Raw genomic sequence first — 20,140 nt, forward strand, 5'->3', positions numbered from 1 at the left:
TCCACGGGCCGATGGATGAAGAGAATGGGGGATCCGTCCACACAGTGGAATATTACGCAGCCATGAACAGGAGTCGGGCTCTGACTGGCTGCCAGGTGGATGAGCCTCGAGCACATGATGCTCAAGGGACATAACCAGACACAGAGACACAAATTGTGGAGAATTCCACTTATATAAAATGCCCAGAATAGGCATTCCTGCCAGAAAATTTTATTTTATTTTAAAAAAATATATTTTTTATTGATTTCAGAGAGGAAAGGAGAGGGAGAGAGAGAGAGAGAGAAACATCCATGAGGAGAGAGAAATCACGGACCGGCTGCCTCCCGCACGCCCCCCACTGGGGATCGAGCCGGCAACCCGGGCCTGTGCCCTTGACCGGGAATCGAACCCTGACCTCCTGGTTTCTAGGTCGATGCTCAACCACTGAGCCACACGGGCTGGGAGACAGTGGTGTCATTATTTTCCAGGCTGCTCCTAAGGAAAGGAGATATTTTCTTTCCTCTTCTAAAATCATGGCGTCTTTTTCTCCGCAGACATCTACCCAAAGCCGAAACCCCCGTACCCCCCGCAGCCCGGAAATCCTGATACCAGTGGAAGTAAGGACCCTCATTCCCTCCTTCATTTCTTTCTTTTTCTTCTCTTTTTTAAGAAATATATTTTTTACTAGAGGCCCCGGTGCACGAATTCGTGCACCCGTGGGGTCCCTCGGCCTGGCCTGCGGGATGGGGCCGAAACCGGCTCTCGGACGTCCCCCGAGGGGTCCCGGATGGCGAGAGGGCCCAGGCCAGGCCGAGGGACCCCACGGGTGCACGATCGGGGCCGGGGAGGGACCGTGGGAGGGCTCCAGGGCGTGTCCGGCCCGTCTCACTCAGTCCCGATCGGCCGGACCCCAGCCGCAAGCTCATCTACTGGTGGGACCGCCTGCCCCCTGGTGGTCAGAGCACGTCTTAGCGACTGGTGGACTGTCTGCCCCCTGGTGGTCAGTGCACGTCATAGCGACTGGTCGACTGTCTGCCCCCTGGTGGTCAGTGCACGTCATAGCGACTGGTCGACTGTCTGCCCCCTGGTGGTCAGTGCACGTCATAGCAACTGTCGACTGTCTGCCCCCTGGTGGTCAGTGCACGTCATAGCGACTGTCGACTGTCTGCCCCCTGGTGGTCAGTGCACGTCATAGCGACTGGTCGACTGTCTGCCCCCTGGTGGTCAGTGCACGTCATAGCGACTGGTCGACTGTCTGCCCCCTGGTGGTGGTCGACTGTCTGCCCCCTGGTGGTCAGCGCACATCATAGCGACTGGTCGACTGTCTGCCCCCTGGTGGTCAGTGCACGTCATAGCGACCGATCGACTGTCTGCCCCCTGGTGGTCAGTGCACGTCATAGCGACCGATCGACTGTCTGCCCCCTGGTGGTCAGTGCACGTCATAGCGACCGGTCGACTGTCTGCCCCCTGGTGGTCAGTGCACGCCATAGCGACCGGTCGAGCGGCCTTAGCATATCATTAGCATATTACGCTTTGATTGGTTGAATGGTCGACCAGACGACCGGACACATTGCATATTAGGCTTTCGTTATATTGGATATTTTTTTTGATTTCAGAGAGGGAGGGAGAGAAACATCCGTGATGAGAGAGTATCATGGATCGGCCGCCTCCTGCACGCCCCCTACTGGGCATCGAGCCCGCAACCCGGGCATCGGTATTTTGCGTGATTGGCTCGTCGTTGGGGGGTGTCCTTAGCTTCCTAAATTCCCCTTTGCGTCTGCCCACAGACATCTACCCAAGACCCAAGCCACCGCCCCCTCGGCCGCAGCCTGGCTACCCCGACGGTGGAGGTAAGAATGGCGACGATGGGGCTCGTTTCATTTTTGTTGTTGTTGTTACTCTTTGCCCGAGGATATTGTCCCGCTGATTTTTAGAGACAGTGGGAGAGACAGGGGGAGGGAGAGACAGAGAGAGACGCATCGATGGGCTGCCTCCTGCTCGCGCCCCAACCCACCCTGGGCCGGGGAGGAGCCTGCAACCGAGGTACGTGCCCTTGACCGGAATCGAACCCGGGACCCTTCAGTCCGCAGGCGGATGCTCTATCCACTGAGCCACACCAGCTAGAGCTGCATATATATATATATATATATATATAATGTTTTTATTTAAAAAAAATTTTACATATAAAAAACATTATTTTAAAAAAACAATTATAAATATAATAATGTTACATGCAATGAGCATTAATATTTCAAGAAACACGATTTTAAATGTAATAATGTTACATGCAATGAGCATTCATATTTCAAGAAACACGATTTTAAATGTAATAATGTTACATGGAACCAGCATTAATATTTCAAAAAAACTATTTTAAATATAATAATATTACATGCAATGAGTATTAATATTTCAAAAAAACTATTTTAAATATAATAATGTTACATGCAACGAGCATTAATATTTCAAGAAACATGATTTTAAATTTAATAATGTTACATGCAATGAGTATTAATATTACAAGAAACACGATTTTAAATTTAATGTTACATGCAATGAGTATTAATATTTCAAAAAAACTATTTTAAATATAATAATGTTACATGCAACGAGCATTAATATTTCAAGAAACATGATTTTAAATTTAATAATGTTACATGCAATGAGTATTAATATTACAAGAAACACGATTTTAAATTTAATGTTACATGCAATGAGTATTAATATTTCAAAAAAACTATTTTAAATATAATAATGTTACATGCAACGAGCATTAATATTTCAAGAAACACGATTTTAAATGTAATAATGTTACATACAATGAGTATTAATATTTCAAAAAAACTATTTTAAATATAATAATGTTACATGCAATGAGTATTAATATTCCAAGAAACACGATTTTAAATTTAATAATGTTACACGCAATGAACATGAATATCTCAAGTCACGTGGATTCTTTATGGAAAAAAAAAAAAGAAGAGGAAGGGGTGCTGACCTTGGCCTGTATGTCGATACATTTTACAGCAATTCATCAACCCTAAGAAGCAAACACCTTACCAGGCAAAAGCAGTGTGCAGCCGGCTACACCGAGGGCTTCCGGAAACTTCCGGAAGCTTCCAGAAAGTTCTGGAAGGTTCTGGAAGGTTCTGGAAGCTTCCAGCAAGCTCCTTAGGGAGTTTGGCTGGACACAAATTCATCTCGCCCAGTAGGGGTCGCTAAAAGCAAGGAGTAAGGTTCAAGGCAGCGGCTCATTCATTAAAGAGCAACACCAAACACTTAGGATTAATTCAGGGGAAAAAAAAAAGAAGTAAAAATAAAAAAATCCTTGAGTGATAATTAAAAAAACAACAACAAATAATCAATAAAAATGGAAAGACATAACGAAAAGGAATAGCTGTTTTTTTGTTTGGTTTGTGTTTTATAAAAGGAGTTCATTAGCTGGCTAGATGGTGGCTCAGTGGTTAGCGTCGGCCTAGGAACCAAGAGGTTCCGGGTTCGATTCCCGGTCAAGGGCACAGGCCCGGGTTGCGGGCTCGATCCCCAGCAGGGGGCGTGCAGGAGGCGGCCGGTCCGTGATTCTCTCTCATCGCGGCTGTTTCTCTCTCTCTCTCTGCCTCTTGCTTCCTGTCTCGGAAAACAATACACATTTTTAAATCGAAAAGATTTCGCCCCATAAAACGGGAGGTGCTTTCCCGCTAATATCAGCTCCTGACGTTGATAAGCCGTCACCCAGCGTTTGCCATAACCCTGAACTTCAGAAGGTTAATGTAGGTGCGGGTTTTACAAATATGTGAGCCTCATTGTCTTTTTAAAAATATATATTTTTATTGATGTCAGAGAAGAAGGGAGAGAGAGAGAGAAACATCCATGATGAGAGAGAATCATGGATCGTCTGCCTCCTGCACGCCCCCTACTGGGGATCAAGCCCGAAACCCGGGCCTGTGCCCTTGACCGGGAATCGAACCCGGGACCCTTCAGTCCGCAGGCTGATGCTCTATCCACTGAACCACACCAGCCAGGGCATAAATATCTGATTTTCATTTATTTATTTTAATTTTTGTTGATGCATTTTATTGATTTTTTTACAGAGAGGAAGGGAGAGGGATAGAGAGTTAGAAACATTGATGAGAGAGAAACATCGATCAGCTGCCTCCTGCACGCCCCCCACTGGGGATGTGCCCGCAACCAAGGCACATGCCCCTGACTGGATTCGAACCCGGGACCCTTCAGTCCGCAGGCCGACGCTCTATCCACTGAGCCACCCCGGTCAGGGCCATGTCTGGTTTTTGAAAGGGATGCTGTGAGCAGCCACAACGAATCCCCTATGACATTGCTCTGTGCTTCGGCCCGATCGATGGTGTGCTTGGTTCGTCGTTGGAGGGTGTCCGTCCGTAGCGTCCTTAATTGATCTTTGCGTTTGCCTATAGATATCTACCCAAGACCGAAGCCACCGCCCCCTCGGCCACAGCCTGGCTACCCCGACGGGGGAGGTAAGACCGGCGATTAGTGGGGCTCAGTTCATTTTTGTCGTTGTTCTTGTTAATCCTCAACCCGGGATATTTTCCCATTGATTTTAAGAGAGAGAGAGGGAGAGACAGAGAGACACACCGATGGGTTGCCTCCTGCACGCGACCCGACCAGGCCCTGGGCCGGGGAGGAGCCTGCCACCGAGGTACATGCCCTTGACCGGGAATCGAACCTGGGACCCTTCAGTCCATAGGCCGACGCTCTACCCACTGAGCCACACCGGCCAGGGCTCATTTTATTTATTTTTATTTACTCGAGGCCTGGTGCACGAAATTCCTGTGCAGGGGCAGGGGGGGCTCTCAGGCCGGCTGGCACCGTCGGTAATCCAGGGCCACTTGGGGATCAGCCCTAAACTGACAATCGTATGTCCCTTTCACAATCGGGTCTGCTGGCTCCTAACTGTTCGCCTGCCTGCCTTCCGCATCGCCTCTAACTGCTCACTCCTGCCAGCCTGATCTCCCCTAACTGCTCTCCCCTGCCGGCCTGATCGCCCCTAACTGCTCCCCCCTGCCGGCCTGATCGCCCCTAACTGCCCTCGCCTGCTGACCTGATCGCCCCTAACTGCCCTCCCCTGCCGGCCTGATCTCCCCTAACTGCCCTCCCCTGCCAGCCTGATCGCCCCTAACTGCCCTCCCCTGACGGCCTGATCGCCCCTAACTGGCCTCCCCTGCCGGCCTGATCGCCCCCAACTGCCCTCCCCTGCCGGCCTAATCACCCCTAACTGCTCTCCCCTGCCAGCCTGATCGCCCCTAACTGCTCTCCCCTGCCGGCCTGATCGCCCCTAACTGTTCCCCCTGCCGGCCTGATCACCCCCAACCGCCCTCCCCTGCTGGCCTGATCGGCCCTAACTGCCCTCCCCTGCCGGCCTGATCGGCCCTAACTGCCCTCCCCTGCCGGCCTGATCGGCCCTAACTGCCCTCCCCTGCCGGCCTGATCGCCCCTAACTGCTCTCCCCTGCCAGCCTGATCGGCCCTAACTGCTCTCCCCTGCCGGCCTGATCGCCCCTAACTGCTCCCCCCTGCTGGCCTGATCGCCCCTAACTGCTCTCCCCTGCCGGCCTGATCGCCCTCAACTGCCCTCCCCTGCCAGCCTGATCGCCCCTAACTGCCCTCCCCTGCCGGCCTGATTGCCCCTAACTGCTCTCCCCTGCCGGCCTGATCGCCCCTAACTGCTCTACCCTGCCAGGCTGATCGCCCCTAACTGCTCTCCCCTGCCGGCCTGATCGCCCCTAACAGCTCTCCCCTGCCGGCCTGATCGCCCCCAACTGCCCTCCCCTGCTAAGCTGATCGGCCCTAACTGCTCTCCCCTGCCAGGCTGATCGCCCCTAACTGCCCTCCCCTGCCGGCCTGATCGCCCCTAACTGCTCTCCCCTGCCGGCCTGATTGCCCCTAACTGCTCTCCCCTGCCAGGCTGATCGCCCCTAACTGCCCTCCCCTGCCGGCCTGATCGCCCCTAACTGCTCTCCCCTGCCGGCCTGATTGCCCCTAACTGCTCTCCCCTGCTGGCCTGATCGCCCCTAACTGCTCTATCCTGCCAGGCTGATCGCCCCTAACTGCTCTCCCCTGCCGGCCTGATCGCCCCTAACTGCTCCCCCCTGCCAGTCTGATCGCCCCTAACTGCTCTCCCCTGCCGGCCTGATCGCCCCTAACAGCCCTCCCCTGCTGGCCTGATCGCCCCTAACTGCCCTCCCCTGCCGGCCTGGTCGCCCCCAACTGCCCTCCCCTGCCGGCCTGATCGCTCCTAACTGCCCTCCCCTGCCGGCCTGATCGCCCCTAACTGCTCTCCCCTGCCGGCCTGATCACCCCTAACCGCCCTCCCCTGCCGGCCTGATCGCCTCTAACTGCTCTCCCCTGCCGGCCTGATCGCCCCTAACTGCCCTCCCCTGCCAGCCTGATCGCCCCTAACTGCTCTCTCCTACTGGCCTGATCGCCCCTAACTCTCCTCCCCTGCCGGCCTGATCGCCCCTAACTGCCCTCCCCTGCCGGCCTGATCGTCCCCAACTGCTCTCCCCTGCCGGCCTGATCGTCCCCAACTGCTCTCCCCTGCTGGCCTGATCGCCCCTAACCACCTCTGCTTCAGCCCCACCACCGTGGCTTTGTCCAGAAGACGTCTTGTCTATCCGGTCTAATTAGCTTATTCCCCTTTTATTAGTATAGATTTTTTATTTTTAATTAAAAAATATATTTTTATTGATTTCAGAGAGGAAGGGAGAGGGAGAAACATCCGTGATGAGAGAGAATCATGGACCGGCCGCCTCCTGCACGCCCCCTACTGGGGATCGAGCCCGCAACCCGGGCCTGTGCCCTTGACCGGGAATCGAACCCTGACCTTCTGGTTCACAGGTCGATGCCCAACCACTGAGCCTCGCCGTCCAGGCAAGAGGGGTTTCTGGGGAGCATTTGGGGAATGGTCCTGTCTTTCCCTCCACAGGTTACATCAGTGATGGGGATGGCGGCCGATACCCGCCCAGGCCCAATCCCCGGCCCCCGGCAGGTATGTGTGCGCTTCTCCGGCCGGCGGGGAGGGTGCCCCGGGCCCAAGGTCCCCGCCTGGTGCACCCTGGGCCCCTGTGGGAGATGCTGGGGTGGGCTCTCCCCGTCCTACCTGCCCCTTGGGTGCGGGTTGTGCACCTGGAGGTTCGGGACTTGGCCAAAGGAAGGGAGAGGGAGAGAGAAACATCCATGAGGAGAGAGAATCATGGACCGGCTGCCTCCCGCACGCCCCCCACTGGTTGGGGAGGGAGCCCGCAACCTGGGCCTGTGCCCTTGACCGGGAATCGAACCCTGGCCCCCTGGTTCCTAGGTTGATGCTCAACCACTGAGCCACACCGGCCGAGTATGCACACCTGCCTTTAGGTGCTAGTGGGTCTGTGAGTATGTGTGTGTGTGTGTGTGTGTGTGTGTATATCTCTGAATATCTATATCTATATATCGATATCTATCAATATAGATATGGATAAAGAGATATTGATATGTAGATGCTATTGATATAGCATAGATATAGATATCGATATAGACATACATATAGATATAGATATAGATATAGTATAGCTATAGATATGGGTATGGGTATAGATATAGATATAGATATAGGTATAGATATAGATATAGTATAAAAATAGGTTTGGGTATGGGTATGGGTATAGGTATATAGATATAGATGATATAGATATAGACATACATATAGATATAGATGTATTATAGCTATAGATATGGGTATAGCATAGATATAGATATAGGTATAGATATAGATATAGTATAAATATGGGTTTGGGTATGGGTATGGGTATAGGTATATAGATATAGATGATATAGATATAGATATAGATATAGAATAGATACAGGTATGGGTATGGGTATATGTATATAGATATAGATGATATAGATATAGTTATAGATATAGATATATAGTATAGATACAGGTTATGGGTATGGGTGTGGGTATAGGTATAGAGATATAGATATAGATATAGATATATAGATGATATAGATATAGATATAGATATAGATATAGATATAGATATAGATATAGATACAGATATAGATATATACATACACACGGGGTTTCCCAAAAAATGTACCTAGACTTTAACAGCTCATAGCTCAATGTTGAAAATGAAATGTACTTTCATCATCACTGCCTTTACTGACAATTATTAAAAATGTGTGTATACATCTTCTCCGACACCATATCTATCTATCTATCTATCTATCTATCTATCTATCTATCTATCTATCTATCTATCATCTATCTATATCTATCTATCTATCATCTATCTATCTATATAAAAACCTAAGTGACCGAATGACCGAAAGACTCAACGACCGGTCGACCGGTCGCTATGACACACACTGACCACCAGGGGCCAGACGCTCAATGCAGGAGCTGCCCCCTGGTGGTCACCGCGCTCCCGCAGCCAACCCCCCGCGGCCCCTCCCCCCAGCTGGCCGCCCCTCCCCACCCCCATTGGCCCCGATCGCTGGCCAGGCCGAGGGATCGAACCTGTGCATGAATTCGTGCACCTGCCACCAGCGTCCGTGCCCTTGGCGGGGAGCTGAGCCTGCGACCGGGAAGCCCTGACATGGGGGGACCCCTGGCCACCGTAGGGGGGTTCCCTTTGGGGGTGACTCTTGGGAGTGGCTTTGTGCCATCAGGTAGCACCTGTGCAGGTAAAATGGTCCTTCATTCCATCTTCTTCTCTCCTGCAGGTGGCGGTGGCTACAGCAATGACGGCTACGGAAGCTCCCACGGTACACCCCACTTCCGGGCCCCCCCCAGAGGGCGGTGGGCGGTACAATTGGGGGAGTATATCCATCCATAGCTCCCGGTTGGGCTCCCACAATGCCTTGTTCCTGGGGTCTTGGGTGATGGTATTGTCTCTAGATATAGGGTGTCCCAAAATTCACGCAAGAAGTAATTTTGATAAAAAATCCAGGATTATCATTAAAAATTGTAAATGTTTGATTGACTCATAAAGGACACAGTCTAGGGTTATGTATGGAATAGCGAATCGGGTCAATGACCTCCACGGCTTTGCTGGCACAGACGCACTCTTTTGTTGAAATTTAACAGCCTTTGAACATGGGATATGTATATAGTGTATATATACAAAGGGTGTCCCAAAATTCACGCAAGAAGTAATTTTGGTAGAAAACACAGGTTTATCATGAAAAATTGTAAATTTTTTATGGATTCATAAAGCAGACAGTCTACGGTTTATGGATGGAATAGCACATCGGGTCCATGGCCTCCCTGGCTTTGCTGGCACAGACGCAAAGCCGCGGTCTCCATTGGTCTTCCTTGTCCCTGCTCCTGGGCCATCATTGGTATTTGGTGATGCTTATTGAATCGAAGGGATTGATTGATGTCAAAGGGCAATAGATACTATAATCTGATTCAATCAATCAAGAATAATTAGGCTTTTATTTTGTTTTCATTGTCGTTGTTCATGCTCACGCAGAATTCAAATCTTGCGTGCATTCTGGGACACCCTGTATATTTTTAAAACATATTTTTATTGATTTCGGAGAAGAAAGGAGAGGGTGAGAGAGAGAGAAACATCCATGAGGAGAGAGAATCATGGACCGGCCGCCACCCGCACGCCCCCTGCTGGTTGGGGATCGAACCCGCAACCCGGGCCTGTGCCCTGGACCGGGAATCGAACCTGGACCTCCTGGTTCACAGCTCGACGCTCTAACCACTGAGCCAGGCCGGCCGGGCACGGATTCATTGTGTTGTGGATGACATATCGCTGAGATATATACCGTCTTTTTTCTTACGTTTTTTGCTGGATTTGAACGGCTCCTATTTTGCAAAGCCATTGTACAGCCGGACGCAGGAGACATATGGGTCTGGAGCAGCGATGGCGAACCTATGACACGCGTGTCCGAGGTTGACACGCGAACTCATTTTTTCTGGCTGATTTTCCTTGGTTCCATGGCACTGAAATATACCAAATAAATATCAAAAAATATACGTCTTTGTTTGACTGCGGTCGCAAAGATCAAACAGTCTCTATAGGTGACACGAAACCAGAATTAAGTGAGGGCTTTTCAAAATGCTGGCAGGCTGAGCCCAAAAGGTTCGCCCTGGCTGGTCTATAGTTTTCTGTTAATTTAATTTAATTTTTTTTAAAAAAATGTCTGTGTGTTGTTGAAAGTATTACAGATGCCCGTTCCCCCCACCTACCCCCTCCATCGATCCCCTCCTCCACAATCCTGCCCCCCAACCCCCAGGCCCTCACCCCCCTATTGTCTGCGTCCACGTGTGATGCATCGATACATACAAGGTCTTGGTTGGTCTCTTCCCACCCACCCACCCTCTCTCGCCTTCCCTCTGAGATTCTGCACTCCGTTCATGCTTCTATGTCTCTGGGTCTATTTTGTTCATCAGCTTATCTGGTTCGTTAGATCCCAATTAGGAGGGAGGTCATGGGATACGCGCCTTTCTCCGGCTTAAAAGAATAAAATAAAATTCAACGGAAGGAGCCCCGGCCGGTGTGGCTCAGTGGATAGAGCATCGGCCGGCGGACTGAAGGGTCCCGGGTTCGATTCCCTGTCGAAGGCACATGCCCGGGGTTGCGGGTTCGATCCCCAGTCGGGGGGCGTGCAGGAGGCGGCCGGTCCGTGATTCTCTCTCATCATGGATGTTTCTCTCTCTCTTCCCCTCTCCCTTCCTCTCTGACATCAATCAAAATATATTTTTAAAAAATTCAACAAAAGGAGCAACATTTAGCATCGAGCGCTTTTTAAAATTTTTTTTTGCAAATCTCCAATCATTCTTTACATGTCTCTCTGCAGACATAACAAAAAGTGTGTAAAGATCTCTCTTAGTTTGCTTTTAAATATATATATATATATATATATATATATATATATATAATGTATATATATATATTTATATTTATTGATTTCAGAGAGAGGAACCGAGAGAGAGAGAGAGAAACATTGATGATGTGAGAGAATCATGGATCGGCTGCCTCCCGCACGCCCCCTCCTGGTTGGCGATGGAGCCTGAAACCTGGGCCTGTGCCCTTGACCGGGACTCGAACCCGTGACCCCCTGGTTCATAGGTCGATGCTCAACCCCTGAGCCACGCCGGCCGGCATCTCTTCGTTTTCATTGGCCCTGATGACGATGCATCATGTGGTTTGGACGCATCTGGTGGGCTTTTGCCCCTCCCGACCATTCAGAGAGCAAATTTGCACGTGGCCGAGGCAGGCCCCGCCTTTTGGGGGTGGGACCAAGCACCTCCATCTCCACGGGGTCTCCTGGGCGTGAGCAGAAAGGGCTGGAGGGTGACTGTGTCTTCCAATCGGATGCCCTGGTGACTTTTCCCAGCATCTTTCTTTCCGGGGTTCCTGTCCTCCACGTATGGGCTGCCTCTCTGGGTGTCGCCGGGGCCTTGCCTGGTGCCTCACGGGCCCTTTCTGTCCTGCAGGTGGAGGGCGCAATAGACCCAGCTCGAATGGATATAATTATGGTAAAGGCGTGGTGTCCGCACAGCCGCGAGGGGCGAGGGTGTCTTTGGAGAGCTGACACCCCCACCTCTGGGTGCTTGGGTGGTGGGGGAGGAGAGGGGACTCTATACCCCCTTTTGTCTGCGCCTTTTGCATGGGATCTGAGTCGCCATCTGGGCCCCTGCTTTGCATGCGATTTCGTTGTTGCTTTTGCAAAAAAATATGTTTGTATCGATTTCACAGAAGAAGGGGGAGAGAGAGAGAGAGAGAGAGAGAGAGAGAGAGAGAGAGAGAGAGAAACATGAATGATGAGAGAGAATCATGGATCGGCCGCCTCCTGCACGCCCCCTACTGGGGATGGAGCCTGCAACCCGGGCATGTGCCCTTGACCAGGAATCGAACCCTGACCTCCGGGTTCCTAGGTCGATGCTCAACCACTGAGCCACACTGGCCGGGCAAGGCCTTAGATGCTCAAAGGGATGGAGGTCTGCTTCATGCTGTTATTGCATGTGCATTCATGCCTTTCTGTGCCCCTGTGCATGATGTAGCTATGGACACACGTGTGCATGGGTGTTTATGGGTGTGTGTGCATGTGCTGGTGGCTGTATGTGCAAATGCACGCCTGTGTATCGTGTACACACGTCTGTGAGTGTTGATTTGCATGCATGTGCACATGTGCTCAACACATTGCACATGCATGCGGCCTTTGCACAGTCACATATGCACATGTGAGCATACATGCGCACGTACACATGCATGCGTGTTTTGTGGAAGTGTGTGCATGTGCACATGTGTGTATGCACGTGGCTTTTGTAAGTTCACACATGCATACACAGGCATTGATTTGTGTATGTGTGCATGTGTGTTTGTGCATGCGTGCACAGACATGTGGCATTTGCAAGCTCACAACGCACGCAGGGATGTACGTGTGTTCCCATGTGCTACGCATGCAGGAGGTTTGCAAGCATGCACCTGTGTGTGTGTAGTTTGCACACGCACACATGGGTGCCGGTGTACATGCCTACATGTGTGTGCACATCTATGTGCTTGTCTGTATTGCACGTCTTTGCTCATGCATGCGTGTTCCCTGACCCTCGACATGCACGCTGTGTTTCCGGGCCCCTTCATGCCCCCTTCCAGTCCCCACGGTGAGAGGTCGGCCACTGGGGGCCGCGATTGGCCCCTCCAATGCACGCGTGACCCTGTGCTTTTCCCGTTGCAGGTGGAGGCGGCTACAACACGTATGGCAACCCGCACGGTAATACATGGGTGCAGCTCAGCCCCATCTTTTCATTTTTCACCTAGAGGCCCGGTGCATGAAATTCGTCTACTTGGGGGTGGTCCCTCAGCCCGGCCTGCACCCTCTCGTAATCCGGGACCCCTCGGGGGATGTCGGAGACCCGGTTTCGACCCGATCTTGTAGGCCAGGCCAAGGGACCCCACTGGTGCACAAATTCATGCACCGGGCCTCTAGTTATTAATATTTTAAAAATAATTAATTTTATATAAAGCCCTAGAGCGTTTGGATCAGCAGATAAAGCATCAACCTTTAGATTGAAGGGTTCCGGGTTCGATTCCCAGTCAGGGCACATACCAGGGTTGTGGGCTCGATCCCCTGTGGGGGGCTGGCAGGAGGCAGCTGACCCATGATTCTCTCTCATCATGGATGTTTCTATCTCTCTCTCCTTTCCTCTCTCTCTCTCTTAAAAATAGTCAATAAAACATATTTTTAAAAAAAGAATTAATGAAAAAGGTGAATCCATTGTCTAGTGTGAAGTTTTCACACCGTGACCACTGAGAAAATGAATGAAAAATGTGTATCAGTCAGCTACGCTGTGTAACAAAGGATCCTGAAACACAGTAGCTTGAAACACAGCCATTTATCCGATGAGCAGACGGGCACATCTACACTACCTATACGCTTGATGGAAAAGGGCCCGCCCCTATTCATGTTTTGTAAGGAATGAATCACAAAAGTGTATCAGCTAGTTCGGCTGCGTAACAAAGCGTCCTGACACACGGCAGCTTGAAACACAGCCATTTATCCGATGAGCGGACGGGCACGTCTACACGAATCCATTCTTTTGTAAAGAATGAATTCTATGCAGGGATCTAAGGGCCAGGGAGACCTTCGGTAACACCCATTTAGTTCCCGAACTGGGGGGTGACGGTGAGCTAGGTTAGGGTGTTGGCGTTCCTGCTGGCCCCATTTTTTCCCCCCCGTCGGACCATCTTGCTTTTCCTTGACTCCTGCAGGAAACACGGTCGCGAAAATCGTGTCTCCCATCGTATCCGTCGTGGTGGTGACGCTGGTGGGGGCCGCGGTCGGCTATTTCCAACGCAACAGGAGGAGAAATTGCTTTAGAGGAAATGGTGAGTTCCACCCCCCTCCCCCCTTTTTTTTTCCTATTTATAGAAAATACATACTTTCTGGAATCTTTCATGAGCAGCGTTATTTCTGGTAAGTCCAATAGAGACCTTCGTGCCTCGTTAAGGGATTAATTTTTGTTTTTTTCTCCCATTTGTTTTTAGAGAGAGTGGAAGGGAGGGAGGGAGGCAGGGAGAGAGAGAGAGAGAGAGAGAGAGAGAGAGAGAGAGAGAGAGAGAGGGAAACATCGATGTGAGAGAGGCACATGGACCAATTGTCTCTTGCCTGCCCTTGACTTGGAATCAAACCCACATGGGCCTACATTCTAACCAGTGAGCCACACTGGGTCAGGGTGCAAATATTATCATTTTTTAATATATATTTTTATTGATCTCAGAGAGGAAGGGAGATAGAGATAGAAACATCAATGTGAGAATCATGGATTGGCTGCCTTCTGCATGCCCCCTACTGGGGATCGAGCCCACAACCCGGGCATGTGCCCTTGACCGGGAATTGAACCCGGGACCCTTCAGTCCGCAGGCCGATGCTCTATCCACTGAGCCAAACCAGCCAGGGCACAAATATTATTTTAAATATATATATATATATATATATATATATATATATATATATATATATTGATTTCAGAGAGGAAGGGAGTGGGAGAGAGAGAGAGAAGCATCCATGATGAGAGAGAATCATTGACCAACTGCCTCCCCCATGCCCCCTACTGGGGAGGGAGACCACATGTACCCCGACAGGGAATTGAACTTTGACCTGCTGGTTCATAGGTTGACGTTCATCTGTTGAGCCACACCGGCCAGGTTCATTTGAACGAAAGGCATAGAGTTACTCGAGTCATTTAGGATGCTCAAAAACTATCCTATATCGCCCTGACCGGTGTGGCTCAGTAGATAGAGCATTGGCCTGCGGACTCAAGGGTCCCAGGTTCGATTCCGGTTGAGGGCTTGTACCTTGGTTGCGGGCACATCCCCAGTAGGGGGGGGTGGGGCGTGCAGGAGGCAGCGGATCGACGTTTCTCTCTCATCGATGTTTCTGATTCTCTATCCCTCTCCCTTCCTCTCGGTAAAAAAATCAATAAAATATATTTTTTAAAAAAACAACTATCCTATATAATAAAAGGCCAGCGACCAGAACAACCAGGACGACCGCTCGACCAGTCGCTGTGAGGTTCACTGACCACCTCTGGGTCCCTCCCCACCCACACCCTGCAGGCTCTGACCACAGCATGGCGAACGGGGAACCATGGGAAACGGGGTGGGTGGCGATGAGTGGGCGGAAGGTGGCCCGGATGGCAGGCCAGGCCTAGGAACCCTACGCGTGCACGATTCTGTGCGCCGAAGCTCTAGAAAGATAGAATGATAACAATTCTCTAAGACCAATGTGTCGCATTTTTCTTTTCCTTTTTAAAAAAATATGTCTATTGATTTCAGAGAGGAAGGGAGGGGGGAGAGAGAGAGAGAGGCATCCATGATGAGAGAGGATCATGGACTGGCTGCCTCCTGCACGCCCCCGACTGGGCATCGAGCCCGCAACCCGGGCACGTGCCCTTGACCGGGAATCGAACCGTGACCTCCTGGTTGCTAGGTCGACGCTCAACCACTGAGCCGCCCTGGCCTGGCCGGAGGGGTTTCCTTCTTCTGCTGCGATGTCCTCACGGCCGTCTTTTCTTACAGAACCCGAACATGTGTGATCGGGACGCCCGGTGGTCGCCCCGAGAAGAAACATCGCAGCGGACAGCCACCCTCGTCCGTCGCTGCTGTGGGGACTCGATGTCATTCTTGGTGTCATTCACCTTCTCCCCCCTCCCCCCCGAAAGTGTTTTCTCGCCCATTGGATCTCGATGGGTGGCCTCAAAGCAACCCCAACCCCCCTCCACACTCATTGGACGGGCTGTGTGTCTGTAGATCAGTTAGTCAGTTGGACCCGGGCGGTGGGCGGGGGGTGGGGGGGATGGTGGGATGTCCCCAAGATGATTGGATTTGTTCTGTTGATTCATTCATTCAGACACAGAGATTTTTTCGACTCGGTTCTCAACTGTGACACTACCTCCTGGGGCCGCGATTCCACCCGATTTTTTTAAATCTTTCTTGTTGAAAGTATTACGTATGTTCCCCTCTCTCCCCACCCCCATTGAACCCCCTCTAGCCCACCTCCGACCCCCCATCCCAGGCCTTCCCCACCCCCTATTGCCTGTGCCCACCGGTTATGCATACTAGGTGTACCGGCTCCTAATGCAGATTTTTTTTCAATCGATGGAGTTACACATCCTATATCACAGTGATTCTCAACCTTCCTCATGCTGCGACCCTTTAATACAGCTCCTCAAGTCGTGGTGACCCCCAGTTTCATGGTTACAAATCGAACATCACGAAAGCACAGTGATCAATCACAAAAACTATATGCAATTATACATGTGTTTTTCGAGGGTCTTAGGCGACCCCTGTGAAAGGGTCGTTCGACCCCCAGAGGGGTCTCAACCCACAGGTTGAGAACCGCTGCTATGTAATAAAAGGCTAATATGCAAATTGACCAAATGGCGGAACGACCGGTCGCTATGACGCGCACTGACCACCAGGGGGCAGACGCTCAATGCAGGAGCTGCCCCCTGGTGGTCAGTGCGCTCAGCCAGAAGCCAGGCTCACTAAAGCCGTCCGTCGGACATCCCCCGAGGGCTCCCGGACTGCGAGAGGGCACAGGCCGGGCTGAGGGACACTCCGCCAACCCCAAATCCACGAATTTCGAGCACCGGGCCTCTAGTATGTTGACAGATATGCGATTTGATACGTGTGGTATTTTGTTGTATTGACAACAAGCTTCAGTGCTTCCTGTGTCAAATTTGCTGAAGGCGTTAACATCATAGATATGTTTATGCTTAAAAATGTCGAATTTTGTGCCAAAAAAAAAAGAGATTTGAGGGTAGTCTTAATTCATTGCTTTATTTTGGAGAAAAGTGCTGCTGAAAGGGATCGTATCCTTCGGGAAGCTTATGGTGCACATGCTCCATCTCAAGATCCTTGTGCACGCCGGTTGAAACGCTTTAAAAGCGACGATCTTAATGCAAAAGACAAAGAACGTCCAGGTCGACCGGAACCACGCTGTGATCGTGAAACGGCCAGAATGTTCCAGAAGACACGGCAACGTCATCTTCCTTCGTGAGGACGCCCCACCGCCCACTTCAAAAACCAGCTAAAGAGACGTTCAAAGGTCTGGCCTGGGACGTATGAACCCACCCGCCGTGTTCACCAGACCTGGCCCCTTCCGATGGCCACTCGTTCCAAGCAATGGCACACACACTTTCAACACGTATGCAGAAGTGGGAAAATCGGGTCTCTGAAGGGTCTGCCCCCAAACAGGAGAAGTTCTACTGGGACGGGATCCACCAATCCCCTGAAAGATGGGGGGAAATGTGTAGCTAGCGATGGACATGACGTTGCATAAAGCACTTTGGATGTTTCTCTTGGAATTCCTGTGTTTTCTTGGATGACGAAATCTGCATTTTTCACCGGTGCAACGGGTATACGCACTCAAGGTCTTCGGTGGGTCTCTTCCCACCCACCCACCCTCCCCTGCCTTCCCTTTATGATTCCTCACTCTGTTCCCTGCTTCCACGTCTCTGGACTTATTTTGTTCGTCCGTGTATGTTGTTACTTAAGACTCCACGTAGGAGTGAGATCATGGGATCCATGTCTTTCTCTGATGGGATTATTTCTCTCAGCATCATACTCTCCAGGGTGCTCCGTGCTGTCTCCGGGGGGTGAGCGATCCACCTTTTTCATGGCTGCGTAGTATTCCACGGTGTCGATGGACCACAGTTTTGTGTGTTATGATCCACTCGTCTACCGATGGGCGCTCCATTCCCGACTTTTCCACACCCTGTGCTTTGTCCCAAAAGACGGAATGTCGGCCCAACGGCCCAGGGTCCTGGGGGGGGGGGGTGGGACTGGCTCCTGGGAGACCAAGAATGATGCTTTCGGCGGCGGCGCCAACAATCCATGGTGGGGAGTAGAACGATGCTCCGTTCTTTGGTTACGTGAGTGGAAATGCGTGGAGGGTGACCTGGGAATGAGTGATGAGTGACATGGAGGCTGGGCACCCATCACCGATGCCTGACATACAGAATGGATTTGGGGGTGGGGGGAGGATTCTAAGGGTAAAATATCTCCTGTGAAAACATTCTCTGAGATTCAGGGCGGGGATACCTATCCATCCATCTATCCACTCATCCTTCCATCCATCCATCCATCCACCCATCGATCCTTCTAACTGTCCATCCATTCATCCATCCACTCACCCTTCCATATATTCATCATCCACTCATCCATCCTTCTGTCCATCCATTCATCCATCCATCCATCCATCCACTCACCCATTCATCCATCCATCCATCCATCCACCATCCATCCATCCATCCACTCATCCATCCATCCACTCATCCATTCATCCATCCATACATCCATCCATCCATCCATCCATCCATCCACTCATCCATTCATCCATCCATCCACTCATCCATTCATCCATCCACTCATCCATTCATTCATCCATCCATCCATCCATCCACCATTCATCCATCCATTCATCCATCCATCCATCCATCCATCCATCCATCCATCCACTCATCCATTCATCCATCCATCCATCCACCCATCCATCCATCCACTCATCCATCCATCCATCCATCCATCCATCCATCCATCCACCCATCCATCCATCCATCCACTCATCCATCCATCTACCCATCCATCCATCCACTCATCCTTCCATCCATCCATCCATCCATCCACTCATCCATCCATCCATCCATCCATCCATCCATCCATCCACTCATCCATCCATCCATCCATCCATCCATCCATCCATCCATCCATCCACTCATCCATCCATCCATCCATCCATCCATCCATCCATCCATCCTGTGAAATCTTATGCTTTTCAATTTCTTTAAAAAACTGTCTTTATTGATCTTGATTTTTAGAGAGAGAGGAGCAGAGAGGGAGAAAGAGAGATAGAAACATCGATGATGAGAGAGAATCATGGAGAATCATGGGCTGCCTCCTGCACGCCCCCTACTGGGGATGGAGCCTGTGGGAATCGAACTAGCAACCACTTGGCTCATGGGTTGGTCTTCAACCACTGAGCCACACTGGGTCGGGGCTCAATCTCTTTTTTGGGAACGACTACAGGACAGAAATAGCGATTTTTTAAAATCAGGTGCTCAGCCATTTCGTGTTGTTCATCGTGTTTGATACGCTGTAGGTACCGTAGCTCAACGCGACGTACGGCTTTCTTCATGGATGCTTGTTCCTTGTACTGGAGTAGAAAAAATCTTACATCTTCCAACATCGAAAGAAAGGTCACAGGTGTTTGCTTGTATTCTAGGGATCCTTTCGGGGAGAGGAAAGGGGGTGATTAGGGCATATGACTGTCGTTGGACTCTGTGACCATGAATGTTCTGTAGGACTTGTAGACTTGGCCGTGAGTGTGCGAACCAAACAGTGAACACATCCCTGGAAATCTGGAACTCATGAGGAGGACTCCCTAAAAATGCCAAATGTTCAGGCTTCCATTTTGGATTGGGGTCTACGTCTCCAAAGGGAGAGAGAGAGTTGAAAGCAAAAACTATTGGAAAAAAGAACTGAATGCTAATGATCATGATAGAAAAATGGTAAATTTGGGGGGGATAAATGATGAGGGAAGGGGACTTGGGTTGGTGGACAGACAATGCCATAGACAGATGATGTGTCATAGAACTGTATACTTGAAACCTGTATAATTTTATTAACCCAATGTCACCCCCATAAATTCAATAAAATGTTAAAAAAAGGAAAACGGCCAAAAAAAAAAAATTGTTACAAATCTCTGTGTGTTGATCAGTAAAGACAACCAGAATAGATGATAGGTTGGAAGAACATGGTGAATTAAGACACAGCGTTTGCAGGTTTAGTTATGTGCTGGGGGTTTGCGTGGAGGGAAATCTCTGACGTTTCTTTTATAAAATAATTTATATTAAAAAATACAAAATACACACACACACACCACCAACAACAGATGATCCCGATGAGCTGTCTTAAACAGAATCGCATATCTCACATCATCCAGCCTCAAATGTCAGTATTGCTGAGGGCAAGAAATTCTGTCTTAGTGTGAGGGACTTTGTCTGTTAGTCTGTCTACCCAAACATCCATCCATCCATCCACTCATCCTTCCATACATTCATCATCCACCCATCCATTCTTCTATCTGTCCATCCATCCATCCATCCACTCGTTCATCCATCTGTC

At 50.4% G+C, this 20,140-nt stretch overlaps 1 protein-coding gene across 1 annotated transcript in view; it reads left to right on the forward strand.

Moving 5' to 3' along the window:
* XG (Xg glycoprotein (Xg blood group)) overlaps positions 1–17,049 on the forward strand; it is a gene marked incomplete at both ends in the record, with an annotated part of 33,791 nt that extends 16,742 nt beyond the window's left edge. Inside the window, 9 exons of the mRNA XM_081081024.1 lie at positions 534–596; positions 1,767–1,829; positions 4,410–4,472; positions 6,940–7,002; positions 8,718–8,759; positions 11,449–11,490; positions 12,690–12,725; positions 13,724–13,840; positions 16,904–17,049. Coding sequence (XP_080937150.1) covers positions 534–596; positions 1,767–1,829; positions 4,410–4,472; positions 6,940–7,002; positions 8,718–8,759; positions 11,449–11,490; positions 12,690–12,725; positions 13,724–13,840; positions 16,904–17,049 — 635 coding nt within the window. The remainder of the gene's footprint in view (positions 1–533; positions 597–1,766; positions 1,830–4,409; positions 4,473–6,939; positions 7,003–8,717; positions 8,760–11,448; positions 11,491–12,689; positions 12,726–13,723; positions 13,841–16,903) is intronic.
* Between the last annotated feature and the right edge of the window lie 3,091 nt (positions 17,050–20,140).

This window comes from Myotis nattereri, assembly GCF_964212035.1.
Source record: "Myotis nattereri genome assembly, chromosome: X".
Taxonomy (NCBI): Eukaryota; Metazoa; Chordata; class Mammalia; order Chiroptera; family Vespertilionidae; genus Myotis; species Myotis nattereri.